This window comes from Strongylocentrotus purpuratus, unplaced genomic scaffold, assembly GCF_000002235.5.
Source record: "Strongylocentrotus purpuratus isolate Spur 01 unplaced genomic scaffold, Spur_5.0 spur5_scaffold_7, whole genome shotgun sequence".
NCBI classification, from domain to species: domain Eukaryota; kingdom Metazoa; phylum Echinodermata; class Echinoidea; order Camarodonta; family Strongylocentrotidae; genus Strongylocentrotus; species Strongylocentrotus purpuratus.
Genome location: NW_022145613.1, coordinates 34733968 through 34761636, shown reverse-complemented (window position 1 = coordinate 34761636; position 27669 = coordinate 34733968). Strand labels below are relative to the sequence as shown.

The following is a 27669-nucleotide window of genomic DNA, read 5'->3' as shown; positions in this document are numbered from 1 at the left end:
ACATAAATACATTGACTTACCCCCGTTTCGTTGACCTCTTGGGCTTTCCTGCTGCTTCTCAGCCATCGCCTTGTAGGGATGATTCTGAAAGGCTCCATGGTGATCTCTAACCTTTCCTATCCAGTATCAGAATGTCTAGTACCACAAGTCCGTCAAGCACCTCATCTTCCTTCAACAAGTCACCACGCCTCTGACTGCAGGCAAGCGCTGGAAAATGAATTACAATGAGGACATGAGATATACAGCAATATCATTCCGCTTTTTATAAAATGAGGAAAGGGTGCTTCGTTTTTGACGTTTTGAATTTTTACAAAATGGTTACACATTATACAAATGCTAGGTAATCACTTTGACGCAAGTTACCAAAATTAAATTTTATAAGTCCATGTGCTGAAAATACAGAGGCTAAAAATAATTTAAGCTTGCATGATATCAAACATTAATGACTAGTACATGTATAACCTTGTCTATATTTCTACAAATTCATTATTTATATTACAAAACAAAAACATGATTAAAATCATCACTCCCCTTTTGATCATGGAGGAGGGAGGATATGAGAATAATAAATGAGATACATGTATATATACATAAACATGTATATACATGTATATAAACTAAATAAGAGTTCTTTAGACTTAAGATATATGGCTATGCAGCAACGATAGATAAGACAATGCTAAAAATAACCTCGACGTACAAGTAATAGTATCATGAAAATATATCCCCATGTTTGATTTACACCTAAGAAGAATGATGTCCATGCCTCAAACAATTCTCAATCTATTGAGACGACGAGAAAGCGGGATGGACAGGCACACAGTCAACCGGAAAATGAAAATGCCACTGGCACCTCCTTTATTGGCAGAGGCATAGAAAGACCTCCTGCAGGCAACATAAATAACTTTGTACATATGATTTACCAAGCCACAGTGTCACCTACATAGTTGGACACATCTACCCTTGGTTGAAATTTTCAATTCTTCTGGAACTGTAACCTTTATGTCCTACTTCAAATACTGGAAAATATTTGAAATATTTGAATTACTAAAAAGAAAAAAATTACTCTGTATTATATCTCCCACTCAATGATGATTGAGAAGTAATGAGCCCCATCCAACAACAAAAAAGGTGACTGTTCAGTATTCAATCTTGCAGAAATTGATGAAAGATATCAAATTAAAATCCAAGGACATAACACTTGGTTAAATTTATGCATGATCAAAACTGGAAATCATAGTCTCTGTAACAATGGCCTATGTATGTATATCAAAAAGGAATCCACATGAAGGTCAAAGTATGTTCCGCATCCTTCATCCTCTATCAAAAAGACATTGCTGCAATCTGCTTTTGCCAATCTTTGCAGCTAAGACTTTATTTTACAGCATGTTCTAGAGCCATACATGTACAGTACATGTAATTCAGACTATTTCCACCAAAATAAGACCTGAAGTCTCGCCAATAATCATTATTTTTAGATCTTGTATCGACAATAAAGTCTCGCCAATAATTATTGTTTTCAGATCTCCATATCGGCAACAAAGTTTCACCAATAAATATTTTTTTCTTATCTCGAGTTCGGAGACGCCGATGTATTTCATTTCCCCATCATTTTTAAATCATGACAGATCGTTTTTGAGTGTGTGTGTGTACGTGTTTTTGGAGTTCTGTTTTAAGCCTCTTTTCATGATCATGATAAAAAGACATGTCTTCATTGATATGACTAAATACTTGAGAATTTACATAATTTATGTTCAAATACTTGTATTTTCATAACAGTTACCGTATTTGCCGGCGATAAGGCCGCAGCGCCGCAGAGGCCGCACCCCAACTTTGACATTTCAAAGAGGAAAAAAAATTCGTGCTGGTTTTGACTTGATTTTTTTTTTTTAACTCTTTCGCCGTAAAGGCCGCACCCCGACTTTTTTATGTTTTCTTTTCCAAAAAATACTGCGGCCTTTACGCCGGCAAATACGGTAAACAAAAAACGCTTGTATACATTTAACGGTTAAACGTTTAGCACAAAACCCATGGGCCCGAATTCACAAAGGAGGTTTGTCGACAAACCTTGGTTTTCGTACGTCATATGACGCGTTTTACGCGTTTTTTACAAACCTGGTTTGTAAAAAACAAAAGGAGGTTTGGCGAAACAAAAGGAGGTTTGAGCTCAAACCTTGCTTTGTGAATTTGGGCTTTAATGATTCAGGATGTTATTGCAAAGAGAAAAAAACAGAAATAAAATTAATTCAACGCCTCGGAACACCAACAGCGAGCTGCAAACATGTCGTTTATTATGTTTCTATTTTGTTCTCTGGAACGGTACCGTCTGTTCCAGCTACGCTACCGGTAGTGCTTATAGCTGGATCATCAATTTCATTCAATAAATATTGCACCATTCCAAAGATTTAGAGTTTATTTCTTGAGTGCTATAAAAACCAAAGTTTTATTCAATTCATGTACCGATGATTATGAACTCATAGCATTCAGCAAAATGAGTACTCATATCAAACCAGCTAAATCATCTGCATGGTCATCCATACCTGTCAATTGGTCGCATTACACGAACTTTCATGAAACGAAAACGAAAGATTATGTTCAATTAATCTATAAGGACGCGACCTTTCATATATTTGCCGTAGTGTTTTCACAAAGTGTGGGGTAAATTGGTCCGGACCATTTGTAGACTAGAGAGATTTATTTCACAAAAATTACCCCCCCCCCCCCATTTTGTGAATAAAGGGGCATGTTTTCACCAAATCAAATGCTGAGCAATGCGACCACCGGACTCGATGCGATGACCTGATGATTTAAAGTAAGCCCATCTACCGTAACCGTGAGGCGGAAACATGTACATGTAGATCCATCAGACTATGGAAATCGAAGTCTAAATACTATGCATTTGATTGAGGGCCTAAAACAATGTAAATGTTCACTACATTACTTTGTAGACTATGATCTATAAATAACAAGTTAGAGGTCCAGAAATGAATAGACAATTTCCTTTTATTTTTAAAAACAATGCTCCTTCAAACCAAAGAAGATCTCTAGTCTTCAGGTCTTACTTAGTTTCAGAGCACAAAGCTGCCAAGACAATCCATCGAATAATGAACAATATCCCAGAAAATGTGGTACTTCTCATAACAAGTGTGTCTGGACACATCCAAAACACGGCCAGGGACAACACAAATAAACTACATGGCCGTCAATAATGCCATGCCCATGCACGGTCGCCATTTGCAACCCACCAATCTCACAAAATACCATGAATGTACAGACAAGACCAACACGACTGGAACTAAATTTCTGTCTCATGTTTCACATAAAAATTACATAAAAATAGGCTGTAATAATGTGCTGATAATTATGGAACAACCTATATTCCAATACAACGGGATTTTCGTTTGATATTGTTAAGATAAGTTTGAAGTGTACAACAGTTTTCGGAACAGAACCAGCACAAGCGTCATCTCGCAGCATTGCGCACATTACCTTCGCCCAGAAGTTCGGGCGGAGGTCATGTGCGCTAGATGCCGATGGGTCCCGTACTACGAGGATTCCCCGCCTATACAATACACACGCTAGTTCCGTTGCTGTGTGTATACATGTGGAGTAGACGCGTGTGTATATCAACGAGAGAAGTCTTTAAATCCCTACACCTGCAGTGCGAGTACCGCAGTCTGTTCGACGAAAGTACTTTCGAAACACTCTTAATAATACACAATTTGAACTACACACTTCCTGTAAATATAGGAACACGAAGTAAAAGTATCCTTCCCTATGTAGACGATACCGCAGAAAATTCCCCCACCACAAATCCGAGAAAAGACGTTCACAAACCATCACTACACGTTCAGTTTCGTGTCAGAAATAACCTAAGGAAAAAACAACATCGGAGACTCTGAATGCAGATTCTCAGTATCGGTGCATTTAATTGAAGATAACCACGACAAACCGATGTTTTTAACTTTTAAAACACCTTGAAACAGAATGAAACTGTTATCAGAAGTATAATTAAATACTTACTCAACAAGGCACAATCCTGGAAGGTGATGTATAGGCCCTGGTTTGACTTGCTTTTCGGACAAATTGCACACGCACCGAAATTCTCTTACGGAACATATAATCACGTGATAAGTATACCGCGGCAGTGCAGCGAATACATCGTCGATCGACATCCACACACCCAAGCAAAATTCGGACTGCGGAGAAAAATAATTGACATCTTTCGAATAATACCACTCGGGTCTCGGACTTGATAGTTTATCTAACTATTGCATACATTATCATCTTATAAATTGGCCAAATAGATTGTATTAAACAACAAAATACCAGTATCCCTTTGGAGCTCATTGACAGTAAAGGAAAGGGAGAAAAGTGTGTTTTTCCCCTCAAATAATTAGCATCAATATTCCAAGAGTTTAGCCTTGCATTGTGTCACATCACCAGGGGGTGGGGGGAGGGGAATTGATCTGTATCTGTTCACTTTTCTGGAAATAGTCGGGACTATTAAGACTCCACTTCCTTGGGGAAAAAGATTCATCTTTTTTTCCAAAGGATTTTAGCTGCATCTCAGTGTTTTCCACAAATGGGAAAAGAAAAGAAAATATTTTGGAAATGTTAGAATCGAACCAGTTTTTTGAAGCAATTAAAATAATCAAAAATTGTTTAGGAATTATTTTTTAAGTAAAGGCTCACTACTGCTGTACATATTGGCTTAAATTCATTGTTCAAAATTTAAAACAGACATACCATGTGTGACAAAACAGGTCTATTCATCCATATACCGGTAGACCAAATGGGACAATACTAATGAGAATAATGTGATCCCACCATTCTATAATTTGAAATGTCTATTTCTGGACTTCATTTCTCCTCCAAAAAGGCAATTTGAAAAGGCTAGATCTTCCCTCTGGGTTTACAACTGTGGTAAAACATATACTACCAGGTGTCATCCAAGAAAACTGACAGCCCACAAGACCGACACATCACAGACACATCACAAAGAACTTAAGAAGAAAATATAGAAAAGAAGGAAGTAGCAAAAGGTCCAAGAAACTGAGAGCCAACAAGAAAATATCATTCTAGTGAGGCATCAGTCTCTTGGGCAGTCGGTCTAGTAAATCCTAAAATAAGTTGTCTTGGAGTCTATACCCCTGCCCCATCCTCCATCCTTGAAGGCCCCATGACAACATTTTTTAGAGGTCTATGACCTCAGATACATCTAAATCCAAACCTTTCTTGGGTGCCCTATAACAGGTCCAAGGGGTACCCTTTCATTTTGGTGTAAACACACTAAAAATTGTACAAGTACACTGCCTTCTTCTGCAGAGAATTTGTTGTTCCCCCCCCCCCCCCCCCCCCTCTGCTTGCCCATTTCTGGTTACACTACAGTCTTTGACTAATGTATGTTTGTGTAGAAAAGATTTAATGGGTTCCTTTGCTCATCAATATACTGAACTCTTTTTTCTTTCTTTCCAGAATTGGTGATTAATAACTTCATTCATTCATAAAGGGCTGTACTACTGCAAACTGGTATACAGCAGCATGGCAGAAAATAAATTTAGTAGTCATAGTTACACAGAACTGAGCAAATACAAAAACTGCAGAAGATATTACAATAAATCTTGTCATATATCTTTCTGGATTATTAAGTTCTCTCTCAAAGGTATATCACATCTTTGTTATCTTTCAGGCCCTTCAAATCAGAACTAGAAAATAATTAATTGAAGGGTTTTGAAACCCGATTTCCTTTGTATCCTAAATTTGTGGCTTACATCTGTAAGTATCTACAAGTATTGAACACAAGCTCTAAAATCTTTGCTATGGAATAACGTTTTTGAAAAGTTGTTGATAATACTTATTAGATCGGAAGCATGTTTTACTAAAGGGGAGGAGTGCCCTCTGCCCCTCCCTTGATTCAAAAGTGATGATGGCCAATGGGCTAAATAAGAATATATATATTATCTCACATTACTATTCACAGAAATGATTGTATTATTCTGATAGATCTTAAAATCAAGTTTGAGAATCCCCAAAGGAATACAATGTATCTGTACTTATAGTGAAGGACGTATACCCATAGCATATTTTGTAATGCTATGGCTTAGAAAGAAAGCCGATAACTGATAGTATGTAAGAGATCAACGATGCATCTCAGCTGCTGACTTTCTCTAAATACCAGCTTTCCATGATTCTCAATGGCGGCAAGCAGGCAAGACGAGAGTACTTTTTCATGTTATAGCAACAGCCACATAAGACAGAAAAATCTGTCTGACTGGAGGAGTTTGATATTATCTTCTGACTTTCAACACGTTGTCTCAGCAGAGCATATCCATGAACAAATAGTGTTTTTTTTACAGTCTATATCCCTATCAGCTTTCCATTTTCAAAAATGTAGTAAATGAGCAAGAGATTTTTGTTTATAAAGTTAATACTTTTTTTTAGATATTGTGACAGCCACTGATGGTGTATTTTATATCATATCATTTTAGGTACTTCATCTTTGAGGTGTATTCAACAAGACATATAGCATAACAAGGCCAGCACCTTTTTGCCCAGAAATGAGGTGATGCTCGCTAAATTTTTGTTGTTGAAAATTCTCAGGTGAGATGGATTGATGAGGTTGGGCAGAGGTTGTACCGTTGTACAATACTTGCTCCTGAGACAAACACTCCACATCAATCTCCTGCACTAACTAAATTTTGAACTTCAACCCTGGACTAAAAACTATACCTAACTTAACCTAACCCTAAACCTAAAGCTAACCTAAAACCTAATTGTCACCCTAACCTTAATATACAGTGAAACCTGTCTATAAAGACCACCCTTGGAAGACAAGAATTGTGGTCTTTACAGGCAGGTGGTCTTTATAGACAGGTTCCTTTAGTACAGGTTTCAATGAGAAACTATTTCAAAGGGAAACAAAAAATGTGGTCTTTGTAGACAGGTGGTCTTTCTATACAGTTGGTCATTACAGCAGGTTTGACTGTACCTATACCTTTCTTGAAACGAAACCCAGAGCAAGTGTCGCTGGATTAACTGTCAGATCACCAGGGCTGGGGTTATAGTCATTCTGCTGGTGCTGCTCTTGACAAAGTGTAGTAAATGAGTATCTGGCAGAAAGGAATACTGTATTATACGAGCACTGGAACTGGTAGCCTCACTGAAGCCATCCAGGTGATAACAGAGCAGCCTCAACACTCAGTGCACGGTGGATACTAGCGCTATACGAGAAGCAAATAGCAATATCATAAATCAGATTTTTAATTGTAATTTTTTATTTTTCCTTTATTCACTTCCTCCAAATTCTTTATTGAGCAGATAGGAAATAAACAGCTATTTGTCTTTCTCTAAAAAGTTGTAAAGCCATATCATGCTAATCTTGCAAATTCTGAAAAAGACCATGCAATTTTGGGAGACCCCCCCCCCCCTCCCCCCACCCCCAACAACAAAAATATCTTGTTGACTAGTGATATTTTTTTTCAAGAGGATTATTTTTTGAAGAAATGGGTGTCAATATGATTTCAATTGCCTGAATAAACACAGGTTTTATTTTGTTCTTCCTCCTGTTACTTTACATACATGGAATTCTAAATAAAAAATAAATATTTTGGAAAACGTCTATCTCCAACGGCAAACTGAAACACTACTTTTTCTTATTTTTGGGACCCTTTCCATTACTATAAACAAGTTTAAAGCAGCACTGCAGCTACTTGCGCCCTTTATACAGCCAACAATGCCAAAGCGTTACCCGTTGATCCCCCATGGTCCCTTTTTTTAATGAGATACCCACCTGCAAGTGACCAGGCAGGGAGGTCTAATCCCTCCTGGCCAAACTAGTGCAGACAGGCTTTAAAACCTTGTGATTGATGTAAAGTAAGGCAGTTTAGCTTTAGAGACAAGATCAGTATAAACAATTAATTCATATCAGATCTACATGAAGGTTTTAACAGTCGAGAATGATGCCTCCGCCATAGTGATTTTACAAACCAAAACAGAAGCAATTTTTAAAATTCAAGTTCAATTGTATTTGTAATCCATTAACAGGTTCTCAGAATACCATGATTACAAGCTATGTTTCATAATTATACATGTATGAACCTGTGATCTTTTCATTGGCTCTGCAAGATACATACATGTCTTGAGTTTGATGGTAATCTGTCCATCGGTTCTAATGATTATGCAATCAAAAGCTCTTTTTACATTCATAATAAGCCCATGACCTTTGACCTTTGTCTCCATGACCCCAACATCCGATCAGTACATTGGCTCAGCAAGATACATACATGTACAGAGTGTGATGGTAATCCTTTCATCGGTTCTAATTAAATTGTGATCACAGGTTATTTTTGCATACATGTACATAATGAGCCATGTGACCTTTGATCTTTAACCTTGTGACCCCAAAATCAAATCAGTTCATCGGCTCTGCAAAATACATACATGATCCAAGTTTGGCGGGAATCCATCAATCTGTTCTTGAGATAACGAGATCACGAGAACGGGAAGTACGGACGGAAAACATAATGCCTCTGACTACTGCAGAGGGATACAAATCTGAAAAACTGTTAGTTCTCGACAAGTTTGGCTGGGTGAATAGGGTATAAAACTCAGATACTATCGAAAATAAGCCTCTGTACATGGGACAGTCTAGGGTGAACATCAAGGTACAGAAGTCTGTAGACTATTATTATTATGTATTTGGCATCACCTGTGCCTGGGAACTGAATCACTGAGATCATCGAGTCTCTTCTCCCGATATTACTGACTGGGAGTGTGCAGGTGGACCACTACAACGGGGGTTCCCCATAATCTTATACGAATAGTGCAGTCGGTTTTTAACGTGGTGGTGACTCTCCTCTACATGGGGCCTCCATTTAATATCCTATCTGAGGGCTGGAGTATTTTCCACTGTATCATTGCTTACGCCTATAATTAATACAAGAGAGGGTCACTTGAACACACAGCACTGGCTTCAGTTATTAGCCTGTGTTGGCTTTGGATCACAATCTTTGGTTCAACAGGAAGATGCTTAACTGACTGAGCTAACTCGCCTGGACAGCAGGATAGCTTGAAAGATTCTCTGCAATCCTTTGGATGAAGGTCAAAGGTCACAACTTGTTGAGATAACATTGCATGATATACAACCACGCATGAATTATTTGGATAAAAAGAGTGAGAATCAGCATTTTATGAGGCTTGTTACAACATTCCATCCAGAAGTTTTTTGATAGAAATTCAGAAGATATGGCAGGAAAGGGGCTTTACAGAAAGTTATAAAGAAGAATTAATCCTTTATTTCTTCTTTAAAAACAGAGATGAAGAATACACAAGATTCAAGATGGCATCGTTCAGTAATTATCCACACTAATAGAGTACCGAAGCTGTGACGTCATAAAAATCTATTTTTAGAATTTCTCAATTTTTTCTTTATATTCCGAAATAACATCAAAAATAATGTCCAAATGTCGAAAACCAATTGAATATGTTAAGTATTGGCTGAGATATGACCATCTGAATAAATATTATTATTATTATTATATTATATTATTATATGCTCTGGCTCCTAATGGTTAGGAGCCAGAGCATATAACACTGAGTTCCCATAGGACATATATTCATTCAGATGGTCATATCTCAGCTAATACTTAAAATATTCAATTGGTTTTCGACATTTGGACATTATTTTTTGATGTTCTTTCGGAATACGAAGAAAAAATTGAGAAATTCTAAAAATAGATTTTTGATGACGTCACACTTCACCACTCTATACTTCAGGATATGCCATGTGCTATCACTGAAAATGGTCAGGGGACAGGGGATACCCCATCCAATCTACCCCCTCCCCCCATCCCCCACAGACGAGTAAGAAATGTTTAAAAGATCACTGGACATTCTTTACCTTCGATGGGTTTCATTTTTAGCATTCTACAGCAGTAGCATTTTTTAGCATTCTACACAATGCAAAATGCCAATAATATTATTTCAAAAAGATGCACACGAGTGACACGACCTACAATAGGCAAGTTTACTTCATTGTGAAGAACAGTATGGCCCATCTAGGCAGAAATCAAATGTGTGGGAGTTGGGAACTTGGGACCGGAGAACATTTTCATTATGAAATATTGAAATTTAATCTTAGGGGATGAGAAAGCTATCAATATTATTTTTGCATGATTAATTTTTTCGCGCCGAGCAACTCCAAAACATATTCACTGGTTCTTAAACTCGCGTTGCACGCAATTCAGCCCTTTCAATACACTCATAATAAGTCATGCTTATATTTTTGCAAGCTCTAAATTTCGCGCTTGCCGATCTTAGCAAGAAATCGGCAAAAATTAATGTACCGCAAATATTTCTACTTTAACAGTACTGCAAATGAAGAAAAAAATATACCGATATAGATTATGAAATGTTGAAATTCTGCTTATTTCTTTAACACTAGCAAGCTTATCTAATTCTGCAAAACTGTTACATGTACGGTAAATGTAATTTATTTTGTTTGTCTTGCGAAGACAAAAATCAATTTTGTGCCATAATTTTAAATATCATGACATTGATAAAGGTTGATAAATGGCAGTAATTTACGTTTGATTAAGGAACTCCATCTTTTATCACTTGATGCCCTAGCATGCGTGGCTCTCGATCCAACGCCTGATCTGACAATCTAGCTGCAGTGCTTATATTCTGTCCTAATACATTGTATAAATTGCATTATTTCCTAATATAATCTTAACCACAACCATTTACAAATAGAACCATAAGCTGAAAATGAAGCTTATAGAAAGAGTTTTGGACAAAGCCTTTCCCCATAACCCATCCCTGAATCTCCCTAGACACACATGCGTGCATACTTTGTGCACAGGTAGTAATGGCCATAGCACAGAGCAAGCACAGTGAAAAACATGGCTGCCAACGATAGACAAACCCTTGGAACACACTCTGGGTATGACCTTTGAATGGAGTTCCCTGTACAGCCTTCAGCAAGCATGCAGTATAGATCTATGCACAATGTACATTAGTGTGATCACACAGCACAGATCGTTGTACTTGTGTATAACAGGGCATGTTTGCTATGCTGCTGTGAATGCTTCAGTCTCAAAACACTGAACAGAACATGTGCCAAACTGCCAATGAATGAAGAACAATGAATAGCTGTATACATCTGGTTTCCTCAGGGTTATCATCAATTAAGACAAAGACAAAATCAAAAAAAGAATGTACTACGGTACAAGTACTGAATGTACTAAGTGCATGTGCTGTATGTTCCTTCCCCTTCATGAAATTTGATTTATGAATGCTGCATCTATCTATATGATTTGGTTGAAATCATGATCAGTTTTCTTTTAGCAACGCATTGAATCAAGAGAGCAGTACAGCCAATGATTTCCTTGTTATTCCCAGGTTGTTACAGTTCACTTCATAAACAATAATTTCCCTATTGTGTGAAAGAATTATCTGGATTATAAGAATAATACTGATGACTGATTGATCAATTTTATATCTCAACCAAATAGATGTTTGTCGATGCTACTTAGATATAATTCACATCTATTAATCCACACTTTCTAAGCAAAACGATCCACACTATTTATCAAATGAATCAAGCTTGAGTGGATGAGATTTTTGTCCAATATGCTATGCAGGAGGCAACTCTCTACCTATTCAAGAGCGCTATCAATCATTCACAAAACTGAACCGTTAAATCTACCCATATTGCTTTGAAGTTGAGACACATAAAGAAACGCAACACATCCTTGTGATAATGCATGGTGTTTGCCATGAAAGCCTTGTGTAATGGTCACCAAAAAAATATATATGTGTAGACTAATGGTATAAAATTTCTTGCAATAACTTGTCTTGCAATAACTACATGTATATATCAATGAGACAAAATGTATTAAGCAGAAATAATAGCAAATACAAAGATATCATTCATCATTCCAAATTTGCGTATAATATCAATATAAAAATGTATTTGTGTATTGTATCCCCAGGTAGAAAAAAGACTAGGGATGAGTGGATTGATAAACAATTATTGAGACTGATTGCTATTCGCCCTAATGTAAAGCCCCGATCCAATTTAAAAACATAAAGCTGCCATTGAAAAATTCCTGTTCATGGCCCATTTAACGACCACAGAATAAGATCACTTGACTTAAATGTAAATGTAAAAGGTAATTTTCATACGAAAAGTTCAGTGCTCTTCTGGTAGCGGGGAATTTCTCTCAGGGCGACTGTGCCCGCGCTGGAGAAAACGAAAACCCTTTTCATTACCTTGGTACAGACAAAAGTTAGGACATTCCTCAGTAGCAGAGGCAAATAAACTATACATGTAGATGTAAATAAAAGTATTTATTTCTACATGAATCTGGGCTCGGGTATTTAAATGAATATTCCATTCACAAAATTTGTTCAGCATTAGAAACCCAATCCTGTCATTAAATGTAGCAACTGTATAAAATACAGACTATGGATGCATTTTGCGGACAGATATCAAGTTGAAACATCAACTGTACAGTCTAGTTCTAGGAATTGAGAGCATATTTGTACCGGTATGTATTACATTTTACACTCTTATACATGTAGGTAGATTCATCCTTACGCTATTCCTATCTTTACAGTCCTGCATCATCATAAACCTGAATAGTGTCTATCATGTTTAACATGTACATTGAATGCATGTCCCAATGTTCCTGAACCATTGCACAACTCTTTTTGCTCTACTCAGGAATGTACATGTATGTCTCTATGTGCATTGCAACACTACAATGTATGGGATACATGTACTATACATGTACTTGCAAAGCCCTAAATCTGGCAGAGAATGACAGCACTGCAAATAAGACATGTTACTACATGTATTAAGACATGTTACACCTTTCTACAGCCAATCAACAATTGAATCCTGATTAGAACAGGGACATTTGCAAAAACGTTACAAGACAATAAGAACTGCTACTTGGTAGGGCCACGTACATGTACACGCATTAGGGACTTTTAGATTCGCACGAAGACAATGGGGATTGCTACGGTCGACGTCCTTTTAATGCATTGCCTTGAATGGACGTCATACGTATCAGTCCATGCAAATCTAAAAGTCCCTTTTGGCTAGATACAGAAAAGCACGGTCAATGGAAATACTTTCACGTGTGCACTTTGTGCAAAGATAAATCCAAGATTTCAATGCACACAATGAAAAGCAATCAGGCCAAGCAAAGGCCAAGCAAAGGCCATACAAAATACTTTGAAAAGATGTAAGACTTCCTTCGGGATTATCATGGGAAATGCAGAAATCTTCACAGTCACTGTTGTAAAGTAATCATGTCTTTTTCACCATAAGTATTAGTGCTGTAACATCACGGATATCTCCAATTCCGTTTAACCGCCTGTCAAAACCGGACGGTTTTCGGTTAAACGATTTATTTTTTTTTAAAAATTTAAAAAAAGTTTTTTTTTTTTTTTTTTTTTTTTTTTTTTGGCCGTGTGAAAAAGCAGGAAGGTGATTTAACTGAAGGCGCCGATTTGGGCTTTTGAACTAGTCACAAATAATAGTAACAATGTCGTTTTAGAATAATGTGTAAGATCATTAAAGTAAATTAAAACAGTAGAGGACCTAGGATAGAACCTTGTGGTACACCATGTGTTAAACTTGGATGAATATATATATTGAGATCTATTACAAAGATTACTTTCAAACCAAGATGACAGACACAATGGAGTGTTGTTCTAGTTTCCAAGTGGTAAGTCATCACACCGATTACTGAGCTGGGAGACATTGCCAGGCATAGTGCAAGGTGGAGGGGCATAATTCGAAACTTTAAAAAAAAAAAAAAAAAAAAAAAAAAAAAAAACAGGAAAACGAAACCGTCCAATTGAAAACGGAATCCGCCATGGGCGGTCGGATACCGGACGGTTAAACGTTTGACTACAGCACTAATAAGTATAGTGAATGAAGTGGTAGGCAAAGTCTGCACAAAAAGCATTTACGGTACCGGTACTCTCTCTCTAATGCTACGGTCACAAAGGTTCGTACAAACGATAGTTTTGTACGAATCTCCCTGTTTTTCCATTGTCTTCCCGAATTTCCATTGTCTGAAAATCGTTCGTAATGGCATTTGTGACCGAGGCTTTAGCTTTAGCAGAGTTTTGATAGTGTGGCCATCATGAAGCAATGCATCAAAGCATAAGGGGTACTGTAAACGCTGTTACTTTCCTGTGACTAATGTTTCGCGCTGAACGACCTCAAAACATATTCGCGGGTCCCTACATTCGCGTTGAACGCAATTCAGCCTGTTCAAAAAACACATAATAAGTCATTATATTTGCGAGTTCTAAAATTCGCGCTTGCCGATCTTAGTGCGAAATCTGCGAAAATTAATGTACCGCAAATATTTCTGTGTTAACAGTATACAGTCCCCAAAGTGAAAATCTACATTTAAAATTGTGTATCTACAAGTAGTGATTTATGTAGCATTAAAGAGTGTGTGAACGTACTTTTTATCAGATGTATATGTACCGGTATGTTAGGTTTCCTTTTCTGTATGAAGAATTAGATGGACCTTCAACTGCGCGCAGTTCGAAATGACGCCTCAGCCATGGAGCAATTTTACAAACCAAAACAGAAGAATTGTTTAAAATTGAAGTTTGATTGCAATCCGTTAAAAGGTTCTCAGTTTCATAAACATGTTTGATCCTTTGATCTTTGACCTCATGACCCCAAAATCTAATCAGTTTATTGGCTCTGCAAGATACATACATGACCTAAGTTTGGTGGGAGTCCATCAATGGGTTCTTGAGATAACGCGATCACAGGCTATTTTAGCATACATAATGAGCCCTGTGACCTTTGATCTTGTGACCCCAAAATCTAATCAGTTCATTGGCTCTGCAAGATAGATACATGACCCAAGTTTGGCGGGAATCCATAAATTGGTTCTTTAGATAACGCGACCACGAGAACGGGACGTACGGACAACCCGAAAACATAATGCCTCCAGCTACCTTATAGCGGAGTCATAAAGAATGTGTTTGATACTTTGATTAACTGGAGAAAAGTCAAATGTAAATTTTTTTAAATGTGATAAAACTATATTTAGTTCTGTAGTAGCAAAAAAGAAATTGGATGTCCTCACAGTGTTCCACTTGTATCAAAATAAACGCGCCAGATACATGTATGTTGATGTTCTGTCCATCCTTTCTTGTGATTTAGTACCGAATTACATGTACATGTATGAAAGAGACATCAGTTTGAAGCTACAAACAAACAGCACTGAGGTTCATGCAAATTATATTCATTAACCTTCAGAGATCTTCTATTTTTTTTTTTAAACATGTGACCATCACATGAGGGAATGTATGTATTTGCCTCGGCCTCTCACATAAATTACTCTCCACCTCTCCTTTATTCAATATGCCACACGAGGAGGAAAAAAATTCATAACATTTATGATTTGTCAACTAAATTCAAAGAAATTTTGTGAAAGGTTTTGGGGGTATAGCCAAAACTGGACATGGGCTTTAAAATCTCATTCATGCAGGGAATTTAAATTTGTCAAAGATGTTAATTTTGTGGTTGATAAATCAGTGATTACAGGTTTTTATCAAATAACTTGCATCACTACAGAAGGACTAAAAATTATATACTGAAATTCTTCAAATTCAACACTTCTCAACAAGTGGGCCGCGAAGCTCTCTCAGGTGGGCCGTGAGGTCGGCCAACAAATATTTTAGATAAGGGAAACGCTCTCGGCGGTCTCGCCTGCATTACGCAATAAAATATGATGAAAAATTGAGGTTTGAAACTTTGAACATTATTTATAGGCAGGGTGGCCCATTAGCAGGACCCAAAATATGAAATCCTCTGAATATAATCAGCATTAAGAAGTTAATATTTACTAAGAATCATCAGAAGAATTATTTACTATTATTTGTAACAAGATTGATAACTTTCATTAAATATGAACAAATAACAAAAATTGATTTATCAATTCTCATATTAAGTTGTGAAAAACATCATTCAAGTCTGCTGACCTAATGTGACCTTAGACCTTGACTTGTGACCTGGAATTTGTGTCATATGATTTGTGATACTTGATAACCCTTGGGTACAAGTTTCATGGATTTTGAACAAACCCTGTTGAAATTATGACTGGTCCATATTTTTCCATTCAGTTGGATAAATCCTATGATATTAGGAATGCTGCTTTAATACTAATTTTATGACATATCGGGTATTTTCCCCGAATGACAAAAGCCAGTTTGTATATTTCCATTCAGTTGGATGAATCCACTGTCAATAAGAATGCTACTTTATTGCTAGTTTTGTGAGATATTGTAGGGACAGTTATGTTTATGAGGATCTACTGTTTTGCAAAGAACTGGCTGACGAAACCACAAAATTGTTTATAAACAGACCCTCTGAATAATACTGTGTGAACCTGTCAAACATCAAATCACAACTTGATCATCTTATTTCCAAAAAAACAAGCTTGAGAGTCTCTTTGCAAGTTACAACTGACAGTGGCATAATATATACCACACAACTCTTCCTCTTTTTTTCTTCTTCTTTTTTCTTCTACTTGTATCATGTTTAATTGTTTCTTTGTTTTTGTTTGATTGATTATCTCATTAAGTTTTTGTTAGGTGTGCCTCGAAAAATTTCTACCAGCCAAAGTTGGCCTCAAGTAAAAAAAAAAAAAAAAAAAAAAAGACGTCTAGAAGTATTGCCGTAATTAATAATTTTAACCTCAGTGCTATTTATCATAATTATCCTTTATTATTTCAAATAAAAGAAGTACATCAAAAGAGTATTTTGAAATTTAATCTAATCCAATTCCTATTGTAGGCTACTCAAGGTCATCAAATTTTCCAAACAGGCAAAATCATTATTTTTACTGCTATATTTATCTTAGTACCAAAACATATCAAAGTTCAAGACGTTTGGCCAAGGGCAGATATGCCAACCTCTTGACACAAAAAACAGATTGAATATCCTAAAAAGTTCAGATTTTCACGAAAACTCAACGCTACCAATGGCCCGTTGGCCCTGGGCCAGTAAAATGTTGAGAAAAATATTTTACTGGTAAGAGCGGGCAAGTAAAATGTTTGCTCTTTCATTAACATTTCATGAAAAAATTGTAAAGCTGCCAATGCCCTCCCATGTAGCCTCGTTGTTCAACGTTTTTGTCGGGGTTTGGGGGTTTACTTGTACATGTTTTTATGCAATTCCGCGGTTTATATCTTTCTTCTTTGTTTTAAAAGATAAAAATCGTATTTTTAAGCGGCAATATCGTATTATCGTATTTCACTTTTTTTATCGTATTAAATACGATAAAATTGTACTGGTTGGCATCTCTGCAAGGGTCTACCTGTAGCATATCATTCGTATCCAAATTCAAATTAAGAAATTCCCTTAATCAAGACTGACGAGTTATTGCTCACTCTATGCAAAACGTCTAAGTCTCATTACTATGGTAAACATATATATGTTGTTGTTTTTCTTTCCAAGTTTCTTTAGAAAATGTTCAGTCATAAACAATACTAAGGGCCAGTAAAAAAATTCAAGTTAAGATGTCAAAATCAACTCTCATAAAAGGCAGGCTTACATGTGACTACCATTACCTTTGGGGTGGGGGCTTCAAATATTATTAAAATCAGCATACACTGTAGACTAACCGATTGTGTTCCGAAAAATGTATGGAATCATACAATTACATGTGAAAATGCATACATTTCTATCAAGTGTATGCCAAAATTTCTGTTCTGGGCAAGCACACCAAGGTGATAAATGGTAGCCTACAGTTGAAATGTTATACATCTGAAGAAAAAAATCTGTGTAATACTCAAACACATGGGCAATCAAACAGGTAGTGACCCCCCCCCCCCCCCCTCCCTCATCAGATGAATTCATGAAACTTGTCAAAAAACAATGTAAATACATCAATTGTAGCCAGCTGCTAATAACAATTCCCTCCCTTCAACCCTAAGTATTGTGTCTATTGTATCAATTTGCAATGTACAGGTAAAGGCAAAATAAGGCAAATACATGTACATGTATAGAGCACGTCTCAAGAAGAAAGCAACGACAAAGAAGGGGGAGGGGGAATGTTATAAGAATTGATTTTGTAAGAATGTTATGTAACATCAATCTTATTACTGTAAAGCATAATAAATGTTTGACCCCTTGAAATGTCAGGTTAGGATTGGTTAGAAGTATCTGGTGAAAATTCTCAACTCTACAAATCTATCTAATATTAGAGCAGATACTAGTCTCACAGTCCTTGAGTACAACAATTTTAAAAAATGATGACGATCCACAGCACTTGTATGGCGCCATTTATCCGTTTCAAACACTCAAAGGAGCCCGCTCCTCCAATAGTTATGGACTAAAATCAAATTACGTGAAGCCCAAAGGTGTCCAGTAGCACGATCTTTCCCTCCAGTCATAATGGTGTGGTCCTCATCAGTCTGTTACTTCGTATAGATTCTTCATCCGTTGTCTGCTCAGCTTGGCTGCAGCTCCTACATGAGTTTCTAAGCCTTAAACTAGAGTTAAAGACAGGAGATGCATTTACCTTTGTATGGAGCACGGCTTCAGTCCACGATAGTTGGTGTGTCCAAAAGATGTTGACAAGGATGGATGAAACGGAGCCGAGAACAACGTTTATAGTGGTGGTGCTGCCGAAGGTGATGAAGCTGGTGAATGCGCTATGTCTCCAAAGCTTGCCCTTTCCCCAGACCCAAACTGATGAATCGGCTTCAGCTGGTTGATCAATAGCTCGACAGGTAACGAGGAGGCCCCTCTGCTACCGCTCCCTCTTGAATCCAGCAGATCAGTTCCTTCCTAGTCCTCAAAGATGGGTTCCTTGAGAAGTGCCAAAAGACCAAATGAAGGTTCCAAAGATATCAAGGTGTCCAGTCACTAACTTGCCAGTAAGTCAGTTCAGGTGGTTCTCCAACAACTCCTAGAACCTTATATATGTGGTAGAAATAACATCTCTTAAAACTTTGGCATCATGACAAATGCATTACATTTAGGGCAATGAATAAGAATGAAAGAATACTGGACCAAATTCCAGTCTCCAACCCTGGACCAAACACTCAACAAAATGTACTCAAGAAATCTCAGATAATTGTGCTCATAATGACCTTTTTTTACACATGCTATCAGTTCAAATATCATTGTACTGTACTATGTACAATTCTAGGGCATAGATATTTCTTTTGAGATTAAAAAAAAAAATAACAAATGTGTTTGATCAATCAGAACTTCAAAACTTAATAACCATCTTATCTTTATTCAAATATTGTTCATACTTTCAATGATCTCTTTCTTATATATTTTCTTGTCTTATCAAAGTGAACTGGATGTGTTTACTTGACAACAATCCAACAACGAAAACTCCCATCATCAATATACTACACAAACGAAATTCCCATCTCCAGCCCTGGACCAAACAATATACATGTACATAACCCTTTTTCTTTGACAAGATAAAACCCTCAGCAATTGTCGGTAGAGTGAGTGTTGGAACACTATTGGCGCCTGAGTGGACTTTCCCTATGATATTTTTAATTTGTACATGTTACATGATTGTAGCCATAAAAGCATCAAGAAATATTAGCAAGGCATGTTTGTTTTCTTACTAATGACACTTACGGTGCGTGACCCTACATTTGCTCCTGCAAAAGTGCCTTGGGCTCTATTTTGCCAAAAAGATAGGGTTATACTAATCTTTACAATGTAGGTTCGCAAATGGGTTTTAGATTAGGTTTATTTATGGTTAGGTTTAGCTAAAGCGTTTGTCCACAGTTGAAATTAGGAATTCATTATTTGTTGGAAATCAACCACAGGCAATTCTTGCCAGAGCACGTGTCCTAAAAATCATATGGTTATCCAACTCACCTGCACAGGATCAAGATACATGTTTTGAATGACCAAAACGCTGCCACGCAAGAAAACTGTTTTATTTCTCCAAAATTATATACATATTAGTTCCAAAATATACATACTGTACATTAGTTCCTTTGATTTAATGCTTTTATTGATGTCCATACATTTTAGAACCATTTTTGTTCTTTGCTGATTTAACGGTGTGCACTGAACTGTGTATGATACATACCTACTGTACACGTAATCCTGTGAAGCATGAATCCCTGTGTCTTTACATCAAGAACCTACATCTACCAGTAAAGAACAAACAAAATTGCATCATCATTGAGTTTAAATCTTTGCTGAACATAACCCAACTTCATTGTAAAAACATGTTTGCCATATATTCAACAGGCATCCGATAAGGCGATAACATTGTTTTAATTTTTTTTAAATTTTTCTAGGGCTATACAGGTACACTCAGTAAACTGATTAAAAACTAAAAATTCTCCAGATGTGAGAGTTTATAAAGAGACATTCACTCCCTTAGAGAGCAGGATAGCAAAAATGAAACGGCAAACAGCAGACTGTACAGTATAGGTTATGCAGACATCTCTGCCACTAAGCCATATATGGATAAACAGTAGGAATGACGAGAAGGATGGGGAAGCATTAAAACAATAAAGTAATTTCTCTGGGGCTTTCTAAGATTCTAAATTGTCTACTACATATTGACATTGAATGGCACCCCCTGCCAGCCATGTACATGTACTGTACATGTATGTCTGTCTGTCTGCGATCTAGGTGTAAAATTTTAACCATATGCAAACTTCATTTTACACATGAGAACATGGTGATGAGCAGAAACATCAAGTATCACCTGCGTAGTGTCTGGAGAGTGAAGTGGTGTATCAATAAGCCAGTTCATAGTTGCAGTCCGAGCATGAGCAGATAAAGGTCAGTATGTATGCATACCAAATTGTGAAAAACACAGAGACAATCAGACAAAATACTGGATATGTGCTCATGAAAGTGCACTCCATGATACACAGGTGGAAGTATTCTTTGAAAAGGGGAAATGCTATTTATCGAAAATAATATCGCTAGTGATATTTGTTTGTCTTGCAATGTATGGTCAACAAGGGATCTAAAAGATCACGACGTTTCGTGCACCGCTGCAACACTTCGTCAGGTGATACAATCTAATGTAAACAAGCAAGACAAACGAATATCACTTGCGATATCATTTTCGAAACTACATCCGCAATGAGTAATTAGCATTAAAGACTATTTATGTAACACCTCAATCGCTGTAGGAGTGATTATTTCAAAATGTACAAAGTGGGACCTCTTCATGTTTCAAAGATCTTCGGATATTCAGGGTCATTTGGCTAACCGTGAACTGGTCTATTGCCATGTAATGATGCACTGAGAGATCTACTCCTATCCAGCCTTGACTTCTGTAGTGCTCTTTTAAAGTTCTTAACAAGAGGAATCTTGGGCAACTTCAGAGACTACAAAACTCTGCCAGAAGAATCCTGTTTTGGGTTAATTTTGGACTTTAATATACAGCCTCTATAACTTGAACTCTATTTGTTGCCTGTGCGATGATGAATAAATTTCATCAATGTCCAGAGTACATATCAAAATGGTTGCTTGTTGGTTGATCTAAGAAATGCAATAAGTACTTGCTCATCATTGTCTGTCTGGCTTAATCAACAGTTTAACACCTCTCCAAGGGTCTCCTAGAATCAGCGTTTTTCAAACGCGTTTCAGGCAAATTTGCATGGGGATATACGCAATCCTCTTTTCAAACCTCTTTAGATATGGGTTTATTGAAATGCCAAAAAAGTGTGTTCTGGATATGAGAGTGAGCCAGAATCACGTTTCTGAGAGATGATAAACGCAAAGCTGTTTTGAAACACACATAAATTTATATTGGACCTTCCCAGGCTAATTTCCGGTTCGGAGAAATAGCGCGACCCATGAGCTGTGCCCCAGTAGACCTCCGAGCAACTCTGCTTCCCGGGCCAAACTGTGAAAAGCAGTTGCGGAGAGACAAGGCCTTCATTTTTATTAGTGACGAGTTGAAAAATCCGTAAATTCTAGAGATATCATTGAATCGTAAAGAAAAATGAGACCAACCTATTGTAAGATATTTTGCCTTCCAATCGATGCAATGACCTTACCTCCGATGAATTCATATTTTGAATAAATTATTTCATGTTCCCAAAGTGTTGTGTGTTGCGATCCAAAATCCAGGTTTGATATTGTGATACCCCGAGAATTCTTCATCAATAAATTGTCTTGTTATGCCCAATAGTAGTCTAAAGTTTTGCCTCCTGTTTGGTATAAATTTGATCTCAAATCATGAATTAAAAAATCACAATCCTCAAACTGAAAAATGTGTGCCAAGTATGGATACCCAATGAATAATAAATCACACTGGTTTAATTAAACACTTTAGGGAACTTCTCCAAATCTCAACCAGTACCAGACCAGTGAAAATTGAAATGAAACTATGAAAGATTGAAAAAATCAATTTAAGAATCATGTCGATCCAGCTAATGTTTAGTTAGGGTGTCTGGACGAATTTTAAATTTGGGATAGTTTTTCACCATTTTTTTTTATATGTGAATAAAAAATATTCGGATGCTATGTTTTTTATAATTTTTTTGAATTTTTTTGAATTTTTTTGAATTTTTGAATTTTTTAAAAAATTTTTTTATTTTTTCTATTTTTTCCCACTACCATACCACTCGGCAGTTTCCCAGGTCCCTCGCCGAAAACGCATGCAATTTTACCTCGAGTTGCAGTTGAAGGCGCCGATTTAATAAGAATAATAACAGTAAACAATGCTGTTTTAAAAACCAAAGATGGCAGAATAATCCATTTTCCTCCAAGTCCAAACAGAAATCTGGACATTTGGTCCCAGTTTCTGAAAGGCGAGTTTGACAGTGCTTGAGTTGGGAAACATTTTTACCGACGGCACCATGCCAGCGGCCGCCGCTCTCCCTGGCACGGGAAAGCGTGGGCCTGGACATTTTTTTTTTTTAAATTATTTTTTTTGCGGCCGAATATTCGAGAACGAGAAATCGTACCCGAGTAGTTGTCAACCGTGCAGGTACTCGAGCATTCGACTACCCGTCGCAGCCTTAGTACGTACATTGATGGTTCGATTTTAACTTCAGCCGGTATTCCATTGCGGCTTGCCTGGTTGAAGTGGTTCGGCATGTGCGACCGATTCAAGGCTAGCCGGATGATGAATGTACTTTTGCGCGAAGTTTTGAACTTGTTGTTCGGGCAATGACACGCCTTTTCCCTCGGGCCTGTCTAATTCTCAACGTAATTTTCGGGGACATGAAATTGATTGTTTCTAGGCTCTTACGTACGGCCAGGCATAGAAGGAAGGGCCTAGAAAATAGCTGGATATCTCCTATTTTATGGAACTTCTGGAGTCGGCAGATGGGTGAGTTTTCTTAGTGAAAGAAAATGCTTTCTTATAATGTTTGTTTTAATTAAAAAGTTAGATTTTGGCATTGGCCTCCCTACTAAAGCAGCCTAGATCTAAATCTAAAGTTAGATCTAATGCCTATGGCGTAATGCCTACCGGATATACGATTTAGCCAATTGCCTCCTTAGTCTACATAGAATTTAGAAATATTAAAGAATTTCAAGTCGAAATATTAGATGTGCAGAGTGAGAGTCACATAGGGCTCCGCTCCCGCGTAATGAACAGAAAAACACTGACACCGACAGAGACCACACTGTTCCTGAACCGGAGCGAGCGTCAGCAGTGCATTTGACTGCATGTGACATCGATTCGTAGACACTGTACGGTACTGCAAGTGCAACACTACGGCTAAGCCAAGCGGCCCAGGCGAGAACCCGGCTCCAAGACCCCGGAGTTGCCATCAACATCACGTAGGCCTACTCCGTCGCCCGACTTCGACCTTGTAAATGGAAAATCGAAGGAAAAATACTTTGTTAGAGACAATTCACAATTTCCTAAACTTACCAAGGAACTTATACTGCCAAATTCATTCTCGTATGGCTGATTCAAAAAGGCAATCCCAAAGAAAGAGAAGATTTCTCAGGATAAAAGCTCTAACTTGTTAGGATTCCACAGCATCCATGCAGCATAGGCTATGCATATCGACTCTATGCAAATTTTGTCGAAAACTACGCTGGCGCGCGCGGCGCATACGCGCGGGCGTGGCGTAGTTTGCAGACACAAACCTTTGTACACGAGTATCAAATTAAACTTTTTAAGACTTTAAAAACTTTCATCCTCATACTTTCTTCGTAGGCCTTTTACTAATATTTAATACAGCCGAAAACTTGATAAGTTGTGCTAGGCTCAAATTTGAATGCAATAGTGTTTACATATCATGCAAGGGTCTGTGTATGCAGACTAAGCACGCCGGCATTCAGTCGCTCAACATGATAATGTACATTTTGTAAATGGAGGAGATAAAACACTAGAGGAGCGGAGTGGAGACCGAGATAGGGGAGAATCTTGACGAAAATGATGATGATGATAATTAATTTTAATAGCAATAATAATGACAAAGTAGGCCTATCAACAAAATTATGTAAACTGTACCATTGGAAGGCCTAGCAGAGTCATATAACTTTGCAGACACCGCTTCACAAAACTTTTATAGAGGGACTCCCAGAAGACCCATTTCCACTTTTCCCGAAGTTATGATGGGTGCCATAATTTATACGGTGGAGTTATTGTGCGGCTGTTTAGTGAGGGCGACTTTATACTAAGGGATGGGGACATAAAAGGAGAACTTTTTGATGTTCTGTCATAGCTCAAAAATTGTGCTCACGGCAATTCAGAATCAGTGAAGCTGTATATAACAACTCTATGCTTTACCCTCATCTAGATGCTGAACAGGCGTTGATGAGTATTACCCATAGAGATATATACTACTAAACACTAGAGGGCGTACTCGCTCAAATTGCTGCTCCGAGCTGGAGCGGTGGCCGCCATTACTAAGGAGGGCAGAAAAACGGACGACCCAACAAGATACTCTGCACAACATACGTGGAAAAATTGAAGAAGCCAGGTTCGTGCGTTGCATTTGGATGTTCGAACCGAAGAAAGAAAGGGAACTGCATAATATTTCACAAGTAAGTTCTTCTTAATGTTATGTTGATTAATAAGGAGATTTTAGAGCTAAAAATGTAGTTTATGCAGTGACTGTAGCAGTAGTCTGTACCCGGGTTGTCTCATGACAAGCCACGGCAGCTCCTGCAGCAGCGGAGCGCGCCAGTCCACGCCCGCCGGGCTGGGGCAGGCATGGGTTAAGGTTCTGGGGATGGTGATGGGAAAATTCTGCTGCGCTGGAGTCGCTCGCAACTCCAAGAGTCAGAGAGTCCAACTCGGAAATATAACTCCATGAGCTTGATTCTATTAAAGAAAAGTCTAGAATAAAATGATATAATTAATTTGATCTTATCTAATTTCAAGATAAATTAAAAATCAAATGTCAGCTTCTTTATATTTTAACTAGACTAGACTAGAGGCTAGAGCTAACTAGCTAGATGATAGATCTAGACTCTAGACTCTAGATCTAAACTCTAGTCTCTAATTTCTAAAGCCTGAAAAGCAAAGCCAGGTTAGACAGAAATAACCGTCTGATATGGGTCATTTCTTTAATAAAACTGACATTTGTTGACATTCCCCATAATATAATCAGAGGTCTAGTGGAGCCAGACGCAGTCTCAGTAGAACAACCGACGATATAGAGAGACTGAAGCTTTTGGTCTAAGCCAGGCTAGCCTGCCATATTTCACATCACAGGAGTTATCCAACTAGGCTAGGCAAGCCTAAAAATCCCACCACACACTACACTATTTCTATCAAATTTGCTTATGACTTGCTGACATTATTATTATTTTATTTATTTGGCTGGAAGCTGCTTTCAGTTTCAGTCTTAAAAATCACATGAAATAGCATGAATAGTAGAACAATTGTCATGTTATGAGAAAAAACTCATTATTGTTTCCATTTGCTTTTATTGTAATGCAGGAATACACTCAAGAGAGGAAAGGATGTTACACACCACATCTCATTCCTAGAGCTGTGCCTACTGTCTTTCCTGGACATCCTCCCTATAAACAGACCCATGGCTCAAGACTCCCAGCAAAACCATGTACAACATCCGAAAGTGTTCCCGTGCCTCCAAAGAAACCCTATGACATTACAAAAGAACATGACTATTCTTTTTCTGTCTGAGTTGATTAGAAACTGAATATAACCAGACAGCAAGTGCAGGATGCCAAGAAACAGCTTCAAGTGGTGAAACAAGGTAAACAAGAGAGATGGAAAAACCAGGACTCTCTTGCAGGAAGTCCATGAAAGCAAGCTCATTAGCCAGGATCAGCTTGACCTACTTCAACACAACTTTGGAGAGAACGCATTTTCAGGAAAAAAATCCAAAACATAGAACTTCATTCGTACAAACTACAAAGACAGATCAGTCTTTTATATTTTGCCTCTTGTCTGCATAGCTTATCCACTGGATGATTGACTGTGAAGCCGTTTAAAACTGGAGAGAGCTTTCAATAATCTTTTAAAAAAACAGAACAATCTGAGACTTTTGTTCTGTGTAATGAAATAAAATTCTTGGGACACATTGTGACAGTTGCACAACCTAACCATAATTTTCTGTTTGTTAACTTTACACGAAGGCAAACTAAAGTGGAACTTAGAAGAGTTGATTAAATTAGGGGTTAAACAAAATGTACTTGAATTTTGAGTTGTTGTGAGGTACACTGTATTTGAATATTTACTCTATAAGCTTCATAATTGTACCTGCTGTATCTGATTCAGTTGCTATAATTTTTGCAAATTATTTGCACTCTACATGTGCTTTGATTCTGCAGGTACAGTATGGATAACCTGAGATAAACATGTAGACCTTTTTTTATAATATTGTCTGGATTAATTGCTCTCAACCAAGTGATTTACATCATTAAAGATGAAAAGCAAGAAATTCACATCAAGTGAGCCCATTTTCAATAAACGAGAAGAATTCACAGATGAGTTGCAATTGAAAAGCTTGTGTAATGCACAGTTGCACACCATATACACACCCATAGATCGTTTTGTACATAGGTTTGAATTTTGTTCCAAAATGGAAAACTGCTTTTGAAGAGATTTGATAACAGAACAATTATATGGAATAATGTCACTAGATGTAAACCCATAAGATTGTGCACTCTTTGGCTTGTATCTACTGTGTACATTTGAGGGTAATCAGTTTCAAATTTATTTTTATACCTGATGAATAATGATGTCAAAAGACCATGTTACTATGAGGTTTCACTGAATAGTGTAGTGCAGTATCCTGAGATGTAAGTCTCTTCAATTATAGTTCTTCATAGCAATACAGGTGACTTGGAATATATGCTCAATTACTTTTTCTGGTTTGCATTTATTACTCGATGAAATGTCTTTGTATTATTAGTAAATGTAACGCGCCTGCGTGCGCTTGGAGCCAAGACTAGTTAATAAAGTGTTCGTTATCGCTGACATCTTGACACATAGACATTGGCCTCCTGACATTTATGTTTTGGGAGTTATTGTGGCGGTTTTGGGATGTGTAATGCTTGTCTTTGGTGGCGAATCAATTTGTCGTGGTTGTGTTGCCTATGATCCGTGACAGTAAATTTGGGGCTAAAATCTGAGGTGTTGTTTTTGCAATGTCTGTCCTTTCAATTGTGTTGTATTATTGCAGTATAATAAAATGTCAAAACTTAAATGCCTATGCTGTAGAATA

The 27669-nt window shown here is 37.4% G+C and overlaps 1 protein-coding gene and 1 long non-coding RNA gene across 4 annotated transcripts in view; one reads left to right on the top strand and one right to left on the bottom strand.

Annotated features, from left to right (window-relative positions):
• The window catches only part of LOC578079, a 45875-nt gene extending 21877 nt beyond the window's left edge, over positions 1 to 23998 (bottom strand). For 2 of the 3 annotated variants that reach the window (XM_030974938.1, XM_030974940.1), the window contains exons 1-5: positions 23892 to 23998; positions 20124 to 20184; positions 18576 to 18972; positions 4024 to 4199; positions 21 to 207 (exon numbers count right to left, since the gene is read on the bottom strand). In XM_030974938.1, the coding sequence (XP_030830798.1) occupies positions 21 to 98 (78 nt within the window). In that variant the 5' untranslated portion in view covers positions 99 to 207; positions 4024 to 4199; positions 18576 to 18972; positions 20124 to 20184; positions 23892 to 23998. The remainder of the gene's footprint in view (positions 1 to 20; positions 208 to 4023; positions 4200 to 18575; positions 18973 to 20123; positions 20185 to 23891) is intronic. The other variant, XM_030974939.1, reaches the window with a different exon arrangement.
• An 813-nt stretch (positions 23999 to 24811) lies between these two features.
• On the top strand, positions 24812 to 27438 carry LOC115919943. Its single transcript, XR_004062073.1, has 2 exons — positions 24812 to 25015; positions 25917 to 27438. It is a non-coding gene; the product is annotated as an uncharacterized LOC115919943 (long non-coding RNA).
• The last annotated feature ends 231 nt before the right edge of the window (positions 27439 to 27669 follow it).